The sequence below is a fragment of the Hyposmocoma kahamanoa genome, unplaced genomic scaffold (genome assembly GCF_003589595.1).
Source record: "Hyposmocoma kahamanoa isolate Upper Pololo Valley unplaced genomic scaffold, ASM358959v1 102, whole genome shotgun sequence".
In the NCBI taxonomy this organism is placed as follows: Eukaryota; Metazoa; Arthropoda; class Insecta; order Lepidoptera; family Cosmopterigidae; genus Hyposmocoma; species Hyposmocoma kahamanoa.
In genome coordinates this window covers 1416612-1438235 of record NW_020653337.1, presented here as the reverse complement: position 1 = coordinate 1438235, position 21624 = coordinate 1416612, and the positions used below count along the sequence as shown (strand labels likewise).

The following is a 21624-nucleotide window of genomic DNA, read 5'->3' as shown; positions in this document are numbered from 1 at the left end:
GGCTCCATCACGTCAGATCGAATTAGTGTGCGCGCGCCAGTGTTGTGACGCGTCAGACGATGGTAATGATTCAAAATGTCCTCAGAAGGCGTCAGAACACGACAGATATGAATGCTTGTCATGACGTGAGAGTGCATCATGACGAATCACGAAAGATAAATATAAACACGGCTCGCACCCTCACTGTAAAGTGATGTAATTTTAGAAGTAATTTTTGGAATAAAAGTACATAGTGGCACTAGCCGTATATGCCATTGGTTGGTGCCATATTATTGTACTTCATATGAAAAATGTTAAATTAATTTTACTTTTATTTTAAATCTATTTTGGCAGTTTCCCGAAAAATTTACTTTCGGTATTTTTGGTAATCTAATCTTAATCTTTAATGGCAAGTCTATAGTATTATTTGCCATAATAGAATACATTTAATTTCAAATCAGAAATAAATTGAAAATCAGCGTCACAGCCTTTTCTTGATGGTGACATTAGCAGAATGGATCTTTTTACATAAGCCACAGCCGCACACATGACATATACTTAGTAAACAATAGAGTTGACTATCTTTGTGGTCATTTCATTACTTATTACTAAGATTTTATTTTTATTTTATTTTATTTTATTTTTTGTTATTCTATTTTATTTTTGTTTTAATTTAGCTTTATCTTTTTTTTTAATGTCTTACCGTGCATTTTCGTTTTGTGGCGTTTTGTAAAAAATGGTTTCTATTCTATTCTAATTTAAAGACTACATTGCTGCTTAAACGAATAAAAAAATTAAGATTTGCATAGGTCTCGCGTAATTATGATAAAAAATAATGTGGATTGAATAGTTATTAGAAATTTTCGAATTTTTTTTTAATGGAGTCTTTTAACAAGTCAGATCATATATTAGACGATTCACGTTGTAGCTGACGATAACAAGTCCTCTGTAGCGCTTACCTTGGGCAATTTGCACAGTTTATTGATGCCTGTAAAGAAACTGTTCCCGACAAATTCGAATATAGGCAAAACAGCGAGCACATCCAGTCCGAACCAAATGGTTCTCATCTGATGAATGGACGTCTGCTTGAACGAGATCGGCAGTCCTGAGAAGCAATCGAATGTTGTAACAAAATCACATAACAGGCAACAACTAGTATTTATGTGGTCTGTGCAACAACTCATATTAGTTCCGTCACGCACCGCTAGATGGCATTGGCATCGAAATAGCAATTTCTGCATCGCGGTGTTAAGATTTACCCTCGCAGAACGACTACTGGCGGCGATGCGAACATTAATCTTGCCCTGCTTCCTTGTTTAGAACTCCGCTTTAGATCATTACTGTTGAACCTACTGCACCTTACTACGCTTCTAGCGCTGCCGCTTCCTTATTGGAACTGCGCTTTAGAACGTTGCACTAGTTGTTGCACCCTGAGCCGCTTCCTAATTGGAACTTATGTATGGGTCCTCGACTACGTGCCATTAGGGGCACTCCTTTCCCACTATACCTCCTGGACTGTATGTACTGTATATGTTGTGTAATAAAACCACCATATTGGAGAAAACCTGATTTCCCTCTGCCACCCCAATGACAACTTACTACAATGTTTATTTCAATATCGTTTTTATTGTAATGTTTTTAGTTCTCTATCTTCTGTGGTTTTCATTTTAAAACGTGATTCGCAGACTTTCTTATGCAGGTGTCACATTGTTTCCGAAATCTTTCATCGAAGAAATTTTTAGTAACGGGAACTTAGATTGGAGTTTTTATTGTGTAGTCATATCAAAACGCAGCTAGGGCTACACCCGAGTGTTCAAAATCGTACACTTTGCTGGGAGCTTCTAGTACTCAGTACGTCCAGGGAAGTACTGCCAGCGTACCTATTTCTGCCGCCAAGCAGTAATGTCAGCATTACTCCGTTCCGATTTGGAAGGGTAAGGGTCCTGGTGAAATTACAGGCATATGGGACTTGTCAACTTATGGCTAAGGTGACGGGCGCCACCCTAAGATCTTTACGATTTAAAGCTCTGACTGACACTGCAACTGTTATGAATAGGCGTGTCGCTTACCACTAGGAGCGCACGACTTGTTGTATTATAAAAAAATAATTTATTTGAATCCTGTACTTAAAAGTATGTGCAAGATCTAAATGTGTTATCAATCCGGAAGTCATTGTTACACACCGTCTTCAATTTTATCACCCGTGGAGAGATGCGTGATGATATCCAGAATAAAGATCCCACTAACTAGATAATCGAAGAATCGAAATTGACGAGATATCTCTCGCTTGTGAACTAGATTATACGGGTGCGTCTGCAATAAACAATTAGTTTTGTATTTGTGTAAATAGACATTTGCTAATAAGCCAAATAAGAAATGGAATCAAGACTCAAGCAGGGAAAAACAGTTTAAGATAACGTCACCACTGCAACCACAAATGTCAGCAACGCCACGAAAGCGTTCCACGCCACGAGTAAGGAGGACACAGGCTGCAAGATGCAAGGAAACGTGGATCGGAGGCAGATGCGGTCCGACTCATCCATCAGAGAAGAGTCATTTCGCTATAATGTAATAGATGGATTATCTTAATATCATGTTTTGACCAACGTGAAACTAACTGTAATTAAAAAAAAATTGCATTACTTATTAAAAATTGCTGTCGTTGGGTCTACCACCTAAGTGGGAACGTACGTACTTGAAAATTCTACTAGACCTACCAGTGAAACCAAGAGTGGAACCAACAGTTCACCATAAGTTTTAAGTCGGTCTAAAAACCTGTATGTTCATGTAATACGAACGAAAAGGAAGTTGTGCGACGTCTCAAAGCGCTTTTTCTTTATTTGAAGGCTAATTGATGCGGGATGGTTGTTAGCTGTGTTTTATGAACATCAGTTCTGCTATTCAAAGATCATCAGCTCTTTTCTCCGTCAGAGTAGGGATGTCTGTTATAAAATGACTTCATGAAACTTCCACTTATCCAAACGACTAGAAATTTGAAATTGTCTTAAAACTTTAAGACAATTTCAAATATGCACATTTCTCAAGCTTTGGCCGGGCCTATAATTTCGGAGACTAGTTTGACTTGGATATACCACGTTTCGCTGGGGCGCTAAAGCGGCAAAAGTTAAAGAAGGGCTCGGTCCGCATAAATTTATTAGAAATAGAAAATGATGGGAAAAGAAAATTATATATAAAGGTACAAACAATATAGCACTCCTTATTAGTGTGACGGTGTGACCTCCTTTACCGTCATCTCACCTTTTTGTATCGCCTCTCTCCTCTTGTATCCTATCATTTTTTATTTTACTTGTATTTAAATTTTAAATTTGAATTGTTCCACCTTCCTTCACTTTCTCATTTTGTTTTCGTACCACGGTCACTCCCAGCTCGACCGCCACAACAGTCAGAGCTGTTAATAAGCTAATCATGTGTAATATTTTATAAATCTACATCCTTCATGTATTTATTTTCTGTAATTCAGTTTCTCGGTCCATTTAGGGGTAAGTGCCTTAATAATAAAGTGTAGGGAGTGTTTTATACTGTTATAACATGGTTATAACTGTTTTTTTACATTTACCTTTATATTGTTACAGCCTTTCTTTAAACTTTACTTCTTTAATAAATTTTGTGGACCGGAAGTTTCCCATTTCATTGCCGTGAACCTGTTCACGGCTAGTTAGGGTTACAACCTTTTCAGTAGTACTAAACAGAGGCACTTACCCCAAGAGGCCCTATATACGTATATACATCCAATGCTTTAATACAGTTAAATTACGTGAAGTTTAGCTTTACATGACGATTCGAGAATTTTAATGGGAGTGATGACTGAACGAACCAACGTAAGAATAGTGGAAGGAAAAGAAATCGAGAATGATTCAAAATTTTAAGAGTAAGTGGCTAGGATCCCGATTCAGAGTTCTTCGATTTTTTTACCGAATTCGATTGGATAACGTTCTTGAATCGAAAAACGCTTTCCAAGCTATTCAGAACATTCGAGTTAAACATTCGAATCCGATTCAGATACGATATCATTATCCAACAGCGTTTACGGAGTTAGTCGGTGAAATAGATTATAAGAAAAATGAAAATTCTTTTATATACATTTTTAAGACTTTAAAGGCCTTGCATTAAAATAAATTAATACAATTAAACAAAAATCCACACTTTCCATCTGTCCAAACTTAAATAACAAGAGATTTCCATATTACATTCTTGCTTTGTAAACATTGACTTACAAAAAATGGACGACGGGTCTAATACAAAAACCACCAAAAAAATGTCCCAAGTCAACCTATTTAAACGTAGTGACATGTAAAGGAATATGAAAAAGCTTTTAAATTGTAATGTCATCGCAGTACTGTCTAATTTTGCTTGCTTCGCTGTCAGTCAAACAAACGAAGACTAAAGCGTGAATGACGGTCTGTATACGATTTTAACGCCCTATAAGTTCGGACACTTTTTAGCGCGGACCCGACGTCCATATAATTGTAAGTCAATGATTGTAAACAATAGAACTTTCGGTAACTTTCATTCGATAGCTGTGTTCTGAATAACGTTTGCAGCCTTTGCCGGTCGAGAAGTTCGAGTACCTAATCGTACGGGTGTGTGACGTCATTTCGGTACGGTTTCGAATACGACAGTTTGGCGTTTGATTCTGGTGTTGTGAATAAAAATGAAAACAAATCGGTCGTCAACTGTGTTATTGTAAGGTTCTGAATCGACCCCCAGGAACCAGTAAAGATAAAAAGATGGGATGTCGATGAAGGAGGTCTGCATCATAACATACTTACAGTAAAACTGTCCTGTTTTAGCTCAATAAATTGGTCTCGACGAGTACTTGCTTGACAAATGGTGAATTTTTGGAGTATGCTGTTTTCTATCGGAGTTTTTTAAGTTTTATAATACACAAATGCAACTGACATAAACGGAGACTGTACTGCAGTGTAACAAAATCGATCTGGATTCAGCTAGCAAAACAAATTTACTTAGCCTCCAAAGAGCCCAAAACAACATTCTCAGGGTTACTGCACCCTGGTACGCGCGCAACTCCGAAATACACAACTATCTGGAAATGCCAACGGTTTACTACAGGCGATGCCTGGACCCGTTGTGCTAAATATTGTTGCTACCAAAAACAATTAGAAGACGGAAAAGAGCTGATGTGCTGAGCAATTAAGGGGAGATAAGGCAATGGCCTTTATCTTCTGGAACGCACTATATCTTCTAACTCATCTGATTATAGTCTGGTTGACTGATGGCAGATTTCAAAAGAAAAGAAAATGCAAATGACATTATTATAACATACATTTCTCATGACGTAGCAACCAGCAATCTCCAGGAATACGTCAATGCGTTCCAGAAGCAGCTTTCCGTCGGCGTCGCGAGCGTGTTTCAAGTCCATTAGGTTGTTTTTCATGTACAGGATACTACTTTTGTACCTTAATAGTGATAATTATCTGTTGTTACCTTTCAAACAATATCATCCACAAAATGGTATCAAAGATCGGCAGTGGGTCAACCCGGCCTGTGTTTTTAACCGGGTTTTTACGTATAGCACCGGATTTTAATCTAATTCTGACCAAGATTGTGGGCAGAAACGGCGTATACGGAATTTGGTATAATTCCATACTTAATTACCAATTTCGATGTAAAAAATTTTTTTTAAACGAAAAAGAGGCAACTCCACGCAATACTTACCTGGCAATCCAGTGGATTCTCTCTTTACGATTCGATTGTTATGAGGATTGATTCAAGTGTAATACGATCAAATCGAATCGTCTAGATCAGAAAGCAATAACCATTTTTAACAACATCATTAAATTTTAACAAAACTCGATTTATAACAAATATTTAGTGCAAACAGTTTTGCCCTCAATTTTGGGGTTTAGTGGGTTTTAACTCGATTTAATGCCGGCGTTAACAAAGAGCCGGGTTAAAACTCGGGCGCTTGCCATGCGTAATAGTTAACATAGTTGACATCGAAAATACTCTAATGAAGTTTAACAAAATACATGGATTAAAGAAGTGTCCGAGCGCAACTCCTTAGGTATAATCAAAGACATTTTTTTTCCTACATCTATGGGTATAATCGACTCGATAAAAATTCTACGAACGTTTGGACAATATAGAAGTTATACGCATTTGTACATGTTTAGTAGCAATACCTATTGCTAGCGGTAAGGAAAACATCTTGACGAAACCACCTTGTCGAAGAAGTTTCACAACCCTTGGAAAACGTATAAAGCTCCTAGGAGGTATTGCGTTTAATTAAATTAAATTAGAGGCGAAGCTATAGATATTGAACACCGCTGTAAAGTTGCCTACTTATCGGTATTTTACAGGATATATCACGGAGATTGTGCGATGGAATTGCATAATTTGATCCCGCCTTCCCCTTTCCATCATCGGGGGACTACACGTAGGCTGGAATAGCACCCCTGTGTTGTAGATATTCCCAGGAATCGCACGAATTGTTTCGCTTCCACATTTATACGGCGAATGGCTAGAGAGTGGAATTCCCTACTAAGGGATTTGTTCCCCAAACGCAATAACTAGGACCTTTTCAAGACGAGAGTGAATAGGCATTATTTTTATTTGTGCATGCTACATCGTCGACCTCATCATCACTTCAGGTGAGACGGAGGCGAAATGCGCACTTATTTTTTTAAATATTTTATCGTTTGAAAAAGTCACTCACTTCACAGTTGGATGATATCTCGCTTCATAGTGTCTTCGTACTCTCTCGAAATGTTCCTGCAATACGTTTGAAAGTATTAATACTTCTAGAACAGGGTTTCTTAACCTGTGGTCCATGGCGAGCCTACCTAACATAACCAATGTATTATATAAAAATTGGTATACAATATGTTGTTTGTGGTTAAAAAGGTACTGTGCGCGTGACCTTTTTGAATTGTCTTGCCCGAGAGAGGAGCGAGCGAGGCACGCGTGAATGCCAATCGCGAGCCTTTCTCCTTCATCTTTTCGGAAAGGGTCCGTGGGCTCTTTGAAATTTTGAGAGGGGTCCATGACTAGAAAAATGTTAAGATACCCTGGTCTAGTAGTAACTGGACTTGAACCAGCGTCTCTTCCAGTGCTGGGGCCACCGCTCTTCCAACTGAGCTAATGACAGACTCGGTCCATTCAGATCGAAGGACTTTTTTGCCTTGATCAATCTTTGTATCAATAACACACTACAGGCCTACCGCTTAACTGAGTCGGCTCCTGAGGTAGTTGCGCGGTGCGGGAGGAGTGACAATTTACGTAACAGCTATGACGCACGCGGGATAATTTCAATAGATTTTTCTGACGTTATTCAACAGCAAGTTGATTGAAAAAAGTGCCTACCAAATTAGTCAATTGTTCTTGAGTGACATGATAATAAAAAAACTGCTTCATTGATAATTAAAATGAATAGACAAGCCATTGCCAATTTTTACAATTAACTTGTTATTGAATATCGTCAGAAAAATCTTCTTGAAATTATTCTTTGTGCAGCAGGACATTGTATTATATCTGTCATATAATACAATGTCCTCCTTGTTTAGGTTTTGGTACAATAATCAAAGCAACTGTATCAGATGTGGAAGTGCTACTTCGGACAGTTATAGATTGGCAGGGGGGCCTCACCTCACCCAAACTTTTCAACCTATATATTAATAGACTCATTGATGAGCTGAGCAGCACTAATGTCGGATGTCATATTGACGGAGTTTGTGTTAATAACATCAGTTACACGGACGACGTGGTGCTGCTCAGCCCTTCGATTCGAGGACTATGTCTATGTTGCAAGTTTGTGAGTCATACGCTATACTTGAGTCCGTGGGTCACACCCACGGACTCAAGTACAATGTTACGAAGAGCCAGCTGATGATTTTTAAGGCAAGTACTAAGTGTTACTCTACTGTACCTAATATAACACTTAATGGCGCTCGTTTGAATATGGTTACGAGGTTTAAGTACTTGGGTCACTGGGTCACGGATGACCTTTCTGATCGACATCGAGAGGGAGCGCAGGTCGTTGGCTGTTCGAGCCAATATGTCGGCCCGTAGATTTGCACGATGTACAAAACAAGTAAAGAAAACGCTTTTTAAAGCCTACTGCCAATCTTTTTACACGTGCAGTCAGACATACAACGGCCTGCGCGTGCAATATAACAACGCGTTCCGGGTATTGCTGGGGCTATCGCGCTTATGTAGCGCCACGGGTTTGCAGCCATCATACGCAAGAGGTGCGCCTCGATGCGGCACCACCTGCGCGACAGCCCCAACCGCATCCTGATCTCGTTGTCCGCACGCTGGGACCTCCGCTACTCGCGCATTGGATGCGACTACATGTGGTCGTATAGAAAATAAATGTTGTCTTGTTTTTGTGTCGCTGTCCTTATGTATTGTTCAATTAACTAACCCTTATTAATTATTATATTATTAACCAGTCACTGACTGACTCCGTCAGTCGCTCGAGGTTACGCGATAAGTGCCTATCGCTGAGTGTATAGAATAGAATAGAATTATTTATTTCGGACCATGATCCATAATAATGTTAGTAATACAGTAAATTTTTCTTACGTGCTATGGTTAGTAAAATACACAATTACTTAATTTTAGTGAAAAATGAGTCTAGACCACTACCCTACGCACGTGTAGTTGCACCCAATGTAGTTGGTAGGGGCAGTCCAGCCTATTGGCAACAACGGCTAGGATGCTATTAGCGCTGCCGCTCACACGCATCATAAGTGAGGCAGCCTTCTTGCGCATAATGGCATGAAAGCCATCTGTGTGCGCCTCCGTGAACATGCCGGATGCACTACAGTGTCGCGGCAGCCCCATCAGCATCCTAATAATATATAAATATATATAATAATAGTATAGCCGACAGTGCAAGCGCGCTGTCAAGCGTTTCATTTACATTATTATCCTTGCATTTGGTTTCGCACGACTGCACACGACGGCTAACGTTATTTTCACCTCTCTGGCGGGTGCAGAGGCTCCTTTTTCCTCCTAGTGCGAGACTGGCGTCATTAGTCAGATTTAGTAGGCTATTATAGCGTAGGTATTTTCGATTTTATATGAGACTGACGTGTCTGTTACGTAGTAACTATTAAGTAATCTGCGCGTAAACTGTCACTCCTCCCGCACCGCGCAGGTACTTCAGGAACCGATTCAGTTAAGCGGTAGGCCCGTAGTGGAGTATTTTTACAAATAATATGTGAATATCATCGTTGTATAACATCATGATATTCAAATGAATAGAATACTCCAGTTAGTTATTTAGAAGTAGCTACCGTTAGAGGCTAGTGCTACTTTGTACAACTTTAATTAGTCGGATAAAACACGACGCCGCAGCAGAACTGCAGAATTTATAGTCGACATGTGACATTACGTCGTCACACATCTGTGCTTTCGAGGCGGTGTGTTGTATACCCAGCAACGCAGTACCCTGTAGGTTTTTCTAAGGAAAAGCTGACACGAACAAATCTCACTTCAAAAGAGGAATGTATTATGAAAATTTCGCTGCTCTTGCCGAACTTAACGGCCACTTTCCACAAGTTGGAGGCGCTGAGTACATGCGCCGTGCAGAAAGTGGCTGCGCGAATCTCGACGTGCGACCGCGCACATCCCACCGCGGGACATCCGCCGCAACCGTTGATGACTGTACCGCGAGAGAAGCGCAACATTGGTGTGACGTCGTCCTCTCCTGTCATCATCTGCAATTCGCCAACGTGGCATTAAAATGCTGCAATATAAAACTATCTTCATTACGTTCAAAGATTACGTATCCTATTTGGCGTTTTTATTTATATAATAAGTAATATTACTCCATAAAAATGTGACATCGCGTCTGGGTGTGTACAATTAGGCTGTGGAATTAATTTTCTGCCGGGGTTTTCTCGCAAGAGTCCTATAAAAGCGGTTTGCAAAGAGTCCTAAAGGGTAGGCAACGCCCCCGTAACGCCCCTGGTGTTGTAGGCGTTCATAGGCGATGGTACTGATTGCTTTCCATCAGGCGGGCCGTATGCTTGTTTGCACGCACACCGCAGGTCCGGAAGCGGAAGTGTAAATACTATAAAAATCTCAACAAAACAGTTTCCAATAGTTGTTTTATTATCGAGTTCTTAGGTTTACGCGATTGTTACACATAGGAAATGAAACTATTTTTCCGGATTTAAATCGTGTATATTTGTTCTTTGTCAACCGTGACCATGGGACCTGTAAAGGGCCCGTAACGTCGGTTTGTTTGAAAAAACAAATAAATATACGCGATTTAAATCCGGAAAAATAGTTTCATTTCCTAGGGCTATTTTTGTTTTTATTGTATTGAAGCTGCAGGAAAATCGAAAGATTGGTTTTCTTATTACTATTTCTGACTTTGTTTCAATTTCCATAGCAAATGAATTTAAAAAATAAATAAAATAAAATCAGCTTTATTTGTGCATGCAAAATAAATTAGAAACAATTATAGAAAATTTCATATATCCTTCATAAAAAAACAACATAATTTAATTTCTTAAATTCGTTAATGGTTCGAGTTTACTCTTGACAGTGACAGCTTCACCAACCCTTGGTTACATATAATGGAAAATTGACACTGGCGACGATCGTCATATTTTTCATATTATACTATATAGTATAGCTCGATTACCACTGATCTAGATACTGACATAATTGTTCTCCCAGAAGGAGTGCCGGTGGGTAAAAATAATGTACTAGACTCGTAGACGGATCGGTCCCGTGAGTACCAGAAAAATCCGAAATCTTCGAAAAGTGGACTGCATCAGGTAAACTCCTACGCGCGCGGTTAAAGTATAAGACCTACCGGAAAGGTGTTCTTACTAAAAATGGCCGCCACCCTGGTCAGTTTCTACCGGAAGTGAAAAAAATTCGAAATTCGTAAAAACAAGATGGCCGCCATACAAATTGCAGAGCTTTATATCTCGAAAACTACAAGAGGTAGGTGGGGTGTGCTCGACCAAATGTCATAGAGGGCGGCGGGGGTCAACTGCCGGTGACAATTTTTTTTCAAGATGGCCGACTCAAAATGGCGGCCCGAAAAAAAGGTGGTCCAATCCGGCCGAAATTTGGCATGCGGACGTGTATGGGGGCTTAAGTTACAAATCTGGGGTTAGAATTTTGATTCCGCCATTTTCCAAGATGGCCGCCATACATGTGAAACTTTCGCCCTTTGGAGTCATTTTTCGCCCAGAAGAAGGGTGGATAGGTACAAGTGATGTAGGAGAGTAATGGTTATATCGGTCATATGAACGTCAAAAACTATTCAACTCTTTGAAATGTGCTCCGCATCAGGTACTACCCTAGCCGTCCGGCCAAAGTATACGTCTAGGCTCAAAGTGCCCAAACAAATGTTCATACACACCCTGGGCAATTTTTAAGGAAAGTGAAAAAAGTTCAAAATTCGAAAAACAAAATGGCCGCCTTACAAATTTTGAAAGCCTCTATCTCGGAAACTATTGGAGATAGGTGACTCGTGTTCAAACTAATATTGTAGAGCACGCCAGAGTCCAACTGACTGTTGAAATATTTTTTTCAAGATGGCCGATTCAAGATGGCGGCCCGACAAAAAGGTGCTCCGATCCAGCTGAAATCTTAAACACTTCCATGTCTGGTAGTTCCTAAAAATAATATGTGGTCAAAATTTTGATTCCACCATTTTCCAATATGGCCGCCATACATTTTCTACCGTCTAATGTGTTTCGAGGCCTACATCTCGGCGAGTATTGAAGATAGGTGAAGCGCGTTCAAACGAATATGATAGAAGATGGTAAGAGCCAATTGGTGGTAAAAAAATATTTCAAAATGGCGGATTCAAAATGGCGGTTCGACAAAAATGTGCTCAGATTTGGCTCAAATTCGACATCTGGCCATGTAAAGAAGTCCACAATACGAATTTGTGGTCAAAATTTTATTCACGCCATTTTCCAAGATGGCCGCCATACATTTTTTATAGGACAATGTGTTTGGAGGCCCACATCTCGGCGAGTATTGGAGATAAGTGGAGTGCGCTCTAACAAATGTGATAGAAGGTGGTAAGAGCCAATTGCTGGTAATAAAAAAAATTCAAAATGGCGAATTCAAAATGGCGGTTCGACAAAAATCTGCTCCGATCCGGCTCATGTTCGATATCTGGGCATGTATAGAAGCCCACAATACAAATCTGTGTTCGAAATTTTAATTCAGCAATTTTCCAAGATGGCCGAAACACATTTAAACTGTCTATCTTTTGGCGTAATTTTTTAACCAGACTAAGGGCGAGTACATACATACATATACTTCACGCCTTTTTCCCGTCGGGGTAGGCGGAGACAATAGTCTTCCACTTGCTTCGGTCCTGACATACATCCTTCGCCTCATCAACAAAGGGCGAGTAGGTAAAAATTATGCAGAGAAGTAATGGACGGATGGATTAGGTGAGCATAAAAGGTACCGACACTTTCAAAATGTGTTCCGCATCAGGTCAGACCCCTTAGAATAATAACGCATAGAATGATAGTTTCATATCAAACGAACTGTCACAAGTGAGGCAAAACTTGTAACTACGCTCGTCGGCACGCACACAAATATACAAATAATAATGCCATGGAATAACATTTCCCTCAAAAGTGGGGAAATTGTATCTTGCTTAACTCATCATTAAGTTGAAGGTGCCTACAGATTTGCCCGACATTGTCGATCAGGTGCCTACAGATGTGCTCGATTTTGTCGATCGTTACTGTCGATCGCCAATGTCGATCAGGTGCCTACAGATATGGTCGGTTTTGTCGATGAAAAACGAATATAGCACTTATTTGTAAATCCAAGATGGCGGACACGATTTTTCAAAATATGCTATATGGGTATTCTTTTCGAGGTATTTGGGGATGCTCATTACGAATATGGCACTCATTTCTAAATCCAAGATGGCGGACACGAGTTTTGAAATAAATGCAATATGGGTATCATTTTCGAGGTACTTGGGGGTGCTCATTACGAATGTGGCACTCATTTCTAAATCCAAGATGGCGGGCACGATTTTTTCAAAAAAATGCTATGTGGGTATCATTTTCGAGGTATTTGGGGATGCTCAATGTGAATATGGCACTATTTGTAAATCCAAGATGGCGGGCACGATTTTTCAAATAATGGCAAGTTGGGTATCGTTTTCGAGGTATTTGGGGGTGCTCATTACGAATATTGCTTTTGTTTGAACTGTCGTGTTTGCCATCTTGGATTTAGAAATGAGTGCCATATTTGTATTGAACATTCCCAAACATCTCGAAAACGATACCCAACTTGCCATTATTCGAAAAATCGCGCCCGCCATCTTGGATTTAGAAATAAGTGCCATATTCGAAACCTAAAACCGAAAATGCCATAAGCAAACATTAAAGAAAATAACTGTTAAAATAGATTAAAAAATCGCTTAAGAATGCTCCCCTTTTAAGAAAATAAAATATAAAAGAAAGACATATAATAAGCTATCAAAGTTGTACTGGTGGTGCCAACACTATAGTAGAAACAAATATATACTGTAAATTTGTTGCACTATGTGCTCCAATTCAAATAAAATTAAAATATATAATTATTCAATAAAGCATGAACGCAGAGCCGTTAAAAGTATTATAAAATAATTAAGCGTCCCAATCACTTACAGGAGTTACCGAAAACATTTAATGTTTATTCAAGTAAATATTAGTTCAAGATGCGCAAATAAATCGAAATTACAGGCACCACTAAAATTTACGTAATATATTTATTTTGATACAGAATAGCAAAATGGGGGAGAAAAAAAATTCGTTACTTTGCAACACTTTCGTATCTTGTTGCCGCGAAATTATTTTTCTGTTTTAGTGAATAATTACATAAAAATATGTTGAAACGCATTACTTACTTGTGGAATGTGATGTTAGTGTCTATTTTATGTTTGTCTGTTCTATTTTTACACCCATTTACCGCACATTTCGTCATTTTTAGCAAAAAATTTTGGAGCTGTTCGCGGTGCAATTTGACCTTGAGCACTAACAGCCCGCGCGCTCCTGGGAGCCCGTTGGGAAGCCTTTAACTTGCCTGACTTAGCGTGTGCGGGCTAGGTTTCTATGCGTTATTATTCTAAGGTCAGACCCCAGCTGCCCGGTCAAAGTATACAATTTGGCTCGGAGTTCTCCAAACAAATTAAAGTAATTAAATATAAATAAATATAAAAAAATATAAATTAAAATAAAGATTATATTGTATGTGGATTTGACAACTCTGCAAGACCACGATAAGGATCATACGGAGATTTTAAAAGTACCATTTACTAATTTTTACCAATTATTGAAAAGAAACACACGAAGAATGTGGCTGCAATATTGGGATAAAACTAAGGAAAGTAAAGGAAAGTGGTATGCAGAAATACAAAAAGACATACCAATAGAGCCCTGGTATTACAGATTCAAGTACTGCGGCAGAAAGTTCATAGCTGTAATTAATCGCCTGCGATTCGGTCATTGCTTAGTTCCAGCCCATCTTAATAGACTAGAGATTGTAACTAGCTCAGAATGTAATTATTGTTCCAATGCCAATGCTGATATTGCTCATATAATTTTTAACTGTGAAGCTTTTGGAGTGCAGCGGTTGATAATTGTCAGTGAATTAAGTGACATATCGGATGAAAGTATAGCTGGATTACCACTGTCTGACTGACTGACTGAACCAGTGATTTAGATAATTGATCTCCCAGAAGGAGCCGCTGTGGGTCAAAATGATGTACGGGAGTCGTGATCGGATGGCTCCGGTGAGTACCAGAAAAATCCGAAATCTTCGAAAAGTGCACTGCATCAAGTGGGACCCCGGCATCGCGGCCAAAGTATAACACCTACCGGCAGGATCGTCAAACTAAAAATGGCCGCTACCCTGGGCACTTTCTACCGGAAGTGAAAAAAATTCAAAATTCAAATAAACAAGATGGCCGCCATACAAATTTCAGAGCCCCGTAGCTCGGCAAGTACTGGAGATGGGCGGGGGGTCCTCGACCAAATGTCATAGAGGGCGGTGGGGGTCAAAAAATTTTTTCAAGATGGCCGACTCAAAGTGGGGTCTTAAAATAAAAGTGCTCGGATCCGACTGAAATTTGGCATGCGGCCGTATATGGGAGTCCACAATAGGAAACTGGGGTCAAAATTTCGATTCCGCCATTTTCCAAGATGGCCGCCAAACACATGAATTTTCTGCCCTTTGGAGTCATTTTTCTCCCAGAAGAAGTGCGGGTTGGTAAAAATGATGTAGGGGAATTATGGTCGGACAGGTTTGATGAGTATCAGAAGGTAAAGTAATCTTCGAAACGAGCTCCGCATCAGGTACGACCCCAGCTGCCCGACCAAAGTACGCGTCTTGGCTCAAAGTGTCCAAACAAATGTTTATCCACACTCTGGGCAGTTTCTACCGGGAGTGAAAAAAATTAAAAATTCGAAAAAAAAAATGGTCGCCATACACATTTCGGGGACCTGTGCCTCGGTAACTATTGGAGATAGGTAGATCGTGCTCAAACTAATATCGTAGAGGGCGACAGGATCTAACTGGCTGTCGAAATTATTTTTTCAAAATGGCCGATTCAAGATGGCGGCCCGACAAAAAGATACTCCGATCCGGCTGAAATTTTATACGTTTTCATGTTTGGGTGCTCGTAATAAGGATATGCGATCAAATTTTTGATTCCGCCATTTTCTAACATGGTAACAATAATATGCTTTAAGGCCCACATCTTGGCGAGTGTTGGAGAGGCGCTCAAACAAATGTCGTACAGAATAGTACGAGCCAACTGCAGGTAAAAGAAAATTTCATGATGGCGTACTCAAAATGGCGTCCCGAAATAAAAGTGCTTTGATTCGACTGAAATTTGAAAACCGATCGTGTATGGAGGTTCATAGTATGTATCTGCGAGCGAAATTTGGATCCCGCCATTTTCCAAGATGGCCACCATACCAGTGAATTTTCGGTTTTTTTACCAGCATTTTTCTCCCAGAAGAAGAGCGGGTATACAAGTAATACTTATATAAGAGTAATGTATGCGAATAATGGTTGGGTTGATTTGGTGAGTATCAGAAAGTACCAAAACCTTCGAAAAGTGCTCCGCATCAGATAGGACCCCAGCTGCACGGGCGAAATATACGTTTTAGCCCTATCCAAACAAATGTTGCTCTACACCTTGGGCAGTTTCTACCGGGAGTAAAAAAAAAACAAAATTCGCAAAACAATGGCAGCGATTCCCACTCAAAGTCAAACAAAAAGAATTCTCTACTGAAGTAGGAAGTTCAATTCCCAATTTGTCACCAGATACAAAGAAAGCCCTCGCGGGCCGCTTTAGCGGCCCGGCGCATCGCGCGGCATCTAGTTATTCTTATAAAACTGACACTGGTCCAAGCCTAGTGGCCGCCATTAAGAAAATAATAATAATTTATATTAATATATTAATTTAATAATACACCAGTACCAGTGTAGATATAGTATGAAAAATGGAATATTTTTTTTTAATATTAAAAACAGCCACATGGTTTCTAACTATCGATTACCACATCACTCGTTGAGTAGCGTCAGTTTAAGGTTAATAAGGTTAACAATTCACGGAGCGGTTTCCATCCGCGCCCGCCGGCGCTGCTAGACAGCGGTTTTATTTCAATACTCATGACCCTGCAAGTTTGTGCAGCGAGCATGTAGCAGCCGCGGTTGCGGGCACGAAACCGTTGCGATTGCAGAACGGACCGCGAAGTTAGTGGGAGTTAATTGCAAGTCGCGCGGTTAATAGAGAACTCACCCTGCGTGCGCCTGCACCACATTGCGCCTGAACCAACCGCCAAAGTGTGCGGGCGACACGACGGCCGCCAGTAATAGTACCCTGCCGCGGCAACCGCAAACAACCGTCACCACTACAGGCGTAAAACGCGCCGTGAAATGTGCTACTAATTTTACATACTTAACTGTTACATTCTACAGACGCCGCGGTCCCGCGGCAGACGCGGGTGAAACCCGCTCCGTGAGTTCTTAGTGAAACGAAAAATGAGTTTCAGCGCCATCTAACGTGTAATAGTTAGGTATTATATACTAGTAGTATTTTTACTTAACCGTCATTGGTGAATGGCTGAACCAGAATGAAAATACTACTGAAATATTGTAATATAACTCTTATTCAAGTGACTGTAAGTTTAATTTTGTTAAATTTTAAAATTGTGTTACGTCGTTTTCACGTTTTAAGCCCTACCCAATCTAAATCTTTAAGTTATGGTAGTAGATAATAGAGCGTAAAGTTTGAATTGCACACAAGCTAAAGAGTGGCGACAGCGGCACCCGATCTTACATAACGTCATTACATATCTCCCCTTTTTTTCAATATCTATGGTCTTACCTCGATATCTCCGTAGGCAATGTAAATAATGGAAGCCTTAGTGGATTTGCGTTTGATGATCCAGTCTCCGGGGATGTAATTGATTGTTGTCATCGATTTAGCGAGTTCTTCCAGGAACTGATTAGGTAAATCCCGAAGTATACGACTCTGAGTCAACAATAAAACAAACTTGAAAATCTTCGATACATTTCTCACAGCTGGCGCTAAGGCCAGAGAGTCGTTACAAACCAAAAACAAACATTGAACCCATTTTGATAATTCTTACTTTGTTGAAAAGAGGTTACCTCAGTGTTGGTCCCATTTTAATTTGATACAAATATTCCACCGCTAAGGGTGGCCAACTAGGGGATGAATCCAGTTTGGCGCACTTTCCGGTAACCCATTTCAAAAAAAACTTGGCAAATAGATGTAATAATTATTAATACAAAGATCACTCAGAAAAAGCACTCAGAAAAAATTACTAGTGGAGTAATTTCACAAAAAATAATTGAATATCAATTCAATAAAAATTTAATAAATAGATGTAATTCCACGAAATTTTAAGGTCGGTTTTCTTTTCTAATAAAGTTATTATGGTAGAAAATCTGTTTATGGATGTCAGTTGTGTCTTTTGAGCTTACTGTATTGATTTCTACAAAAAAATGTGGCAAATAGACCTTTTTTCTTGATACCGAATATGTATATAACTCATTTTGATAAAAGTGTTAGTTGTGCGTTAGGCCTTTTTTCGATCCAAAAGCAGGACAGATAGTGATAGAATATGTATGTATGTTTGTAACAATGAAGTTTAAATCTTTTTTTTGTAAAAGTTCTTCACCTTTTGCTGAGCCTCAAAATAGATTTCCGAATAAATGTGGTTGAAGGTAGTAGGCGGAAAAGTAGGCATCAGTACCGAGCCGGAAATGGCTTTCTGCTTGTGCCAAAACATTCTGTAAAAAGTCTTGACCTTCTCTCGTAGCTGCTTAGGAACTCGCATTTCCACCTGAAAATTTCGGTGAATGCGCATGTTCAGAATTCGCAATAGGAAAGACCACACACAGTTCAACCGCATTATGGGCCCTGTACAGCAAATTTTATTTAGAGAGGAGAGGATTTTCAATATTTAGTACATTTAAGGGTCCAGTTATCATTATAGTATATTGACATTTTGCATTTTATAATATTAGATAAGAAATTTTGTAGCTTTTACAAGCTTCTATATTACCTAGTTGTAACCCAGTTACTATGTATAATAATTAGTATCTATTACATTTACATAACATTGAAATATTTTCCAATAACATCATTTACATTCTATTAAATACATGTTTATGTATTGATTGATATTTCTAAGATATTTATTTATGTTAAAAAATAGTAGGATTGATTATGGAGTTTGCAATGTAAGTATAACATGTTTTATTATAGTCTATCGCTTAAATATTCGTTAACTGTGTAATATGCTTTTTAATTACTAGCTCTTTAAGTTTATTATCAAAATCGACAAGTTGAGCAGTGTCTCTTATTTTTACGGCCATAGTAGTGTGCTTGATGAATGTAGTTTGACTCGGGATGTAGGTATTAGTTATTTATTTTTATTATTATGTATAACATGTTTTGGGTCCATCCGCGTACTAAAAAAAACTGGATGTTTCCTAACAAATTTACAAATTTCCAAGATGTGGTTTGCAAGTGCCCGTACTTTTAATGTTTACTAAGATCCTTATCATTATTTTTATAAAGTAAAGAGGCTGGAAGCATTTACAAAGAGATGTTTACCATGTCGTTCGTAATGACCGCAAGTCTTGCGCGAAATGATTCCTCGTGCTGGAAGACCACTGAGGTTACAATAGCCAAGTTGGCTATTGTGAAGCCTATTCCTGTGAGGTTACCGGTCACCATCACTACCATGGTCAGTACTCGCTCCAGATCATTGAAAGGGTATACCTGGGGGCTGAAAATACAATTATACGAAGCAACGTACCCACGTACTATTCCAAGCAAACAGGTAACTGACTCTAATAAAGACACAGTGCCGTTACCACCAGAATTTCGAAAGACGCAAAGGTGGCAGTCGCTTTAAACGAGCTTTTTTGTTAGAGAAAATGTATAGCTTATTTTGTTGACAATTGTCCAATATTACATTGCATTATCTTCCTTTTAATTTTTTGTTTAGTAAAATGTACCCTTATCTTGTAGAAGATAAAGTTTATTGCTTATACCTAAGTGTAGACGTGTGTGATTTGAAATATTGTTAAATACGCTCAGACATTTATACGAAAATCATTATATGCATATATACAGCGTGAAACGGAATGACCGACAAAGCTGAAAGTATCATGTTTTATTTACTATAAATGTAAAAATCAAAGCACTCGAAATGGTCATCAAAATGTTAAATTATACGTTCTGACAACCCTAATAACGCGAACGAATAAACTTCGTTGTGTAGAGTAGGTGCACCTGTCGCTTCCCGGCGCGGCTTTCGGTGAGCATGCACAACTCTGGGCAGTGTGTACAAAGTGAGAAAGGTAGGTATAGTCTGTTCTAATCCATTTTGAACAAAAAGTAAACAAAACTGTTTGAATGAGTAACACTTTCACGTACATTTTGAAGATTTCGGCTTGATATTTCTTCACTTTTTCCTACAATATTCATTTGAATAGCATCGTAAAATAGTATTTGAAAAATAGTAGTCCAAAACTGAGGTTATTTTTCATCTACACATCCATGAATTGTCCATAGTTGCACAGTGCTGTACGAAAAAAAACATTGGGTTTATTCCATTAAAGTTTTTGTAATCGATTAGTAAATCGAAAATTTCAATCGCAATCGATTGAGTATCTATATCTATATAGCGTAACGATATGAAGGAGGAATTAAAATTAAGATTTCGGAAAATTTAAATATGCTTATATAGGTTATGTAGGGAAAACCGTTAAGACTCAATTGAACAAATCGATTCATTCAGTTAATTAATCGATTTGTAGTTGGCATTACAATTGGCCATCACAAACCGTTTATGGTCGGGTCAGTGACTTGTTTGTTTACATTTTGTTCAAAATGGGTTGAAACAAAGTATAGCCCTTACTTTAAAGTATAGTCCTCCCCTTTTGAGACCCAATCAGTTCCTGCTGATGCTGGTACACACACGAAAGCTTCTGGTCTTAATAAAATACAACCACGTGTCATGGTTTTTTTTACATTTTTGTATTTTTATATGATATTGTATTTGATTAATTCGAAGTGCGGTTCATGGAATATGACAAGGAATTACGACACTATTTAGAAGGTTTAATTTTAATATATTTTTTTTAAATTTAGAAGTCTGCTTAATGGATGAACATAAATTAAAACCAAACGGTTTTAATTTATATTACAATCATGATAAAATGTTTCTATATTTTTATTGTTTTCGTTCATTACCTAGTGCCTATGAGGAATAGGGGTGGTTTATTTATTATTGAATTTTTACTAACACGTAATAATTTTAAATCTTTAACATGTAGATAATCTTTTTCCTTGTAGGTTCCAGGCAATAAACTAAAATAGAAAATGTAAGAACAGAAAATGAAAAACTAATAATCAAGAGTAAGATTAGTTGTTGATTATTATTCTTTTATGGAATTTAAGGAATTTATAATTTATCAGTTCTAAGAACGATGTAATATGGCGTACAAAGTGTCAATGATTTTGTTTTATTGTCTTAAATCTCCAATATTACAATTCGATTTGTTTAATTGTACAGACCAAAGTCTTTTCCACAAATAGTGGTTCTTTTTAATAATAAACATTTTAAAAGCCATGTAAATTGCATGTGATTTTCACTAACACCATTTTAATGTTACCTGCTTTGGTTTAAAAAATACTTTGACAGCAGTATTGAATTTAGTACATCTTCAAGAAGTTCACATTTAAAGACCAAAAATGTGTTAAAGAGCTCTAATTCATTTACATCACTCTTAGAATACCGTAAATTCATGGCATTAGTTGCACCTCCTTACAAATTAACTTGAAAGTTACAGCATTCTCTGGGGTTCAAATCTGAAAATCATATTGTCGTAACCCACATAATCATCATTAGGAGTACGACTATTTCAAATCCGAGTTTATTGTTGAGAAGTCCTATTTTTTATAGCTTTATTTGCTAAAATTGTCACAAAAATCTCGAACCATTTCTGAGTAACGATTTTTTTTCTTTCGTTTTTGCAATTTTTGTTTTGGCTCCAGTGAAAAGTTGAGTTTTTAAGTGTTACAACATTATCGCTTTCCATACGTAATACAAAGTGTCACGT

General features: G+C 38.5%; 1 protein-coding gene across 1 annotated transcript in view; it reads right to left on the bottom strand.

Annotated features, from left to right (window-relative positions):
- LOC113232650 overlaps window positions 1–21624 on the bottom strand; it is an 89493-nt gene that overhangs the window by 51021 nt on the left and 16848 nt on the right. The window contains exons 6-14 of the mRNA XM_026467429.1: window positions 19109–19283; window positions 18168–18332; window positions 17351–17497; window positions 9459–9683; window positions 6677–6732; window positions 5285–5417; window positions 2403–2540; window positions 2163–2292; window positions 939–1084 (exon numbers count right to left, since the gene is read on the bottom strand). Of these exons, the coding sequence (XP_026323214.1) occupies window positions 939–1084; window positions 2163–2292; window positions 2403–2540; window positions 5285–5417; window positions 6677–6732; window positions 9459–9683; window positions 17351–17497; window positions 18168–18332; window positions 19109–19283 (1315 nt within the window). The remainder of the gene's footprint in view (window positions 1–938; window positions 1085–2162; window positions 2293–2402; window positions 2541–5284; window positions 5418–6676; window positions 6733–9458; window positions 9684–17350; window positions 17498–18167; window positions 18333–19108; window positions 19284–21624) is intronic.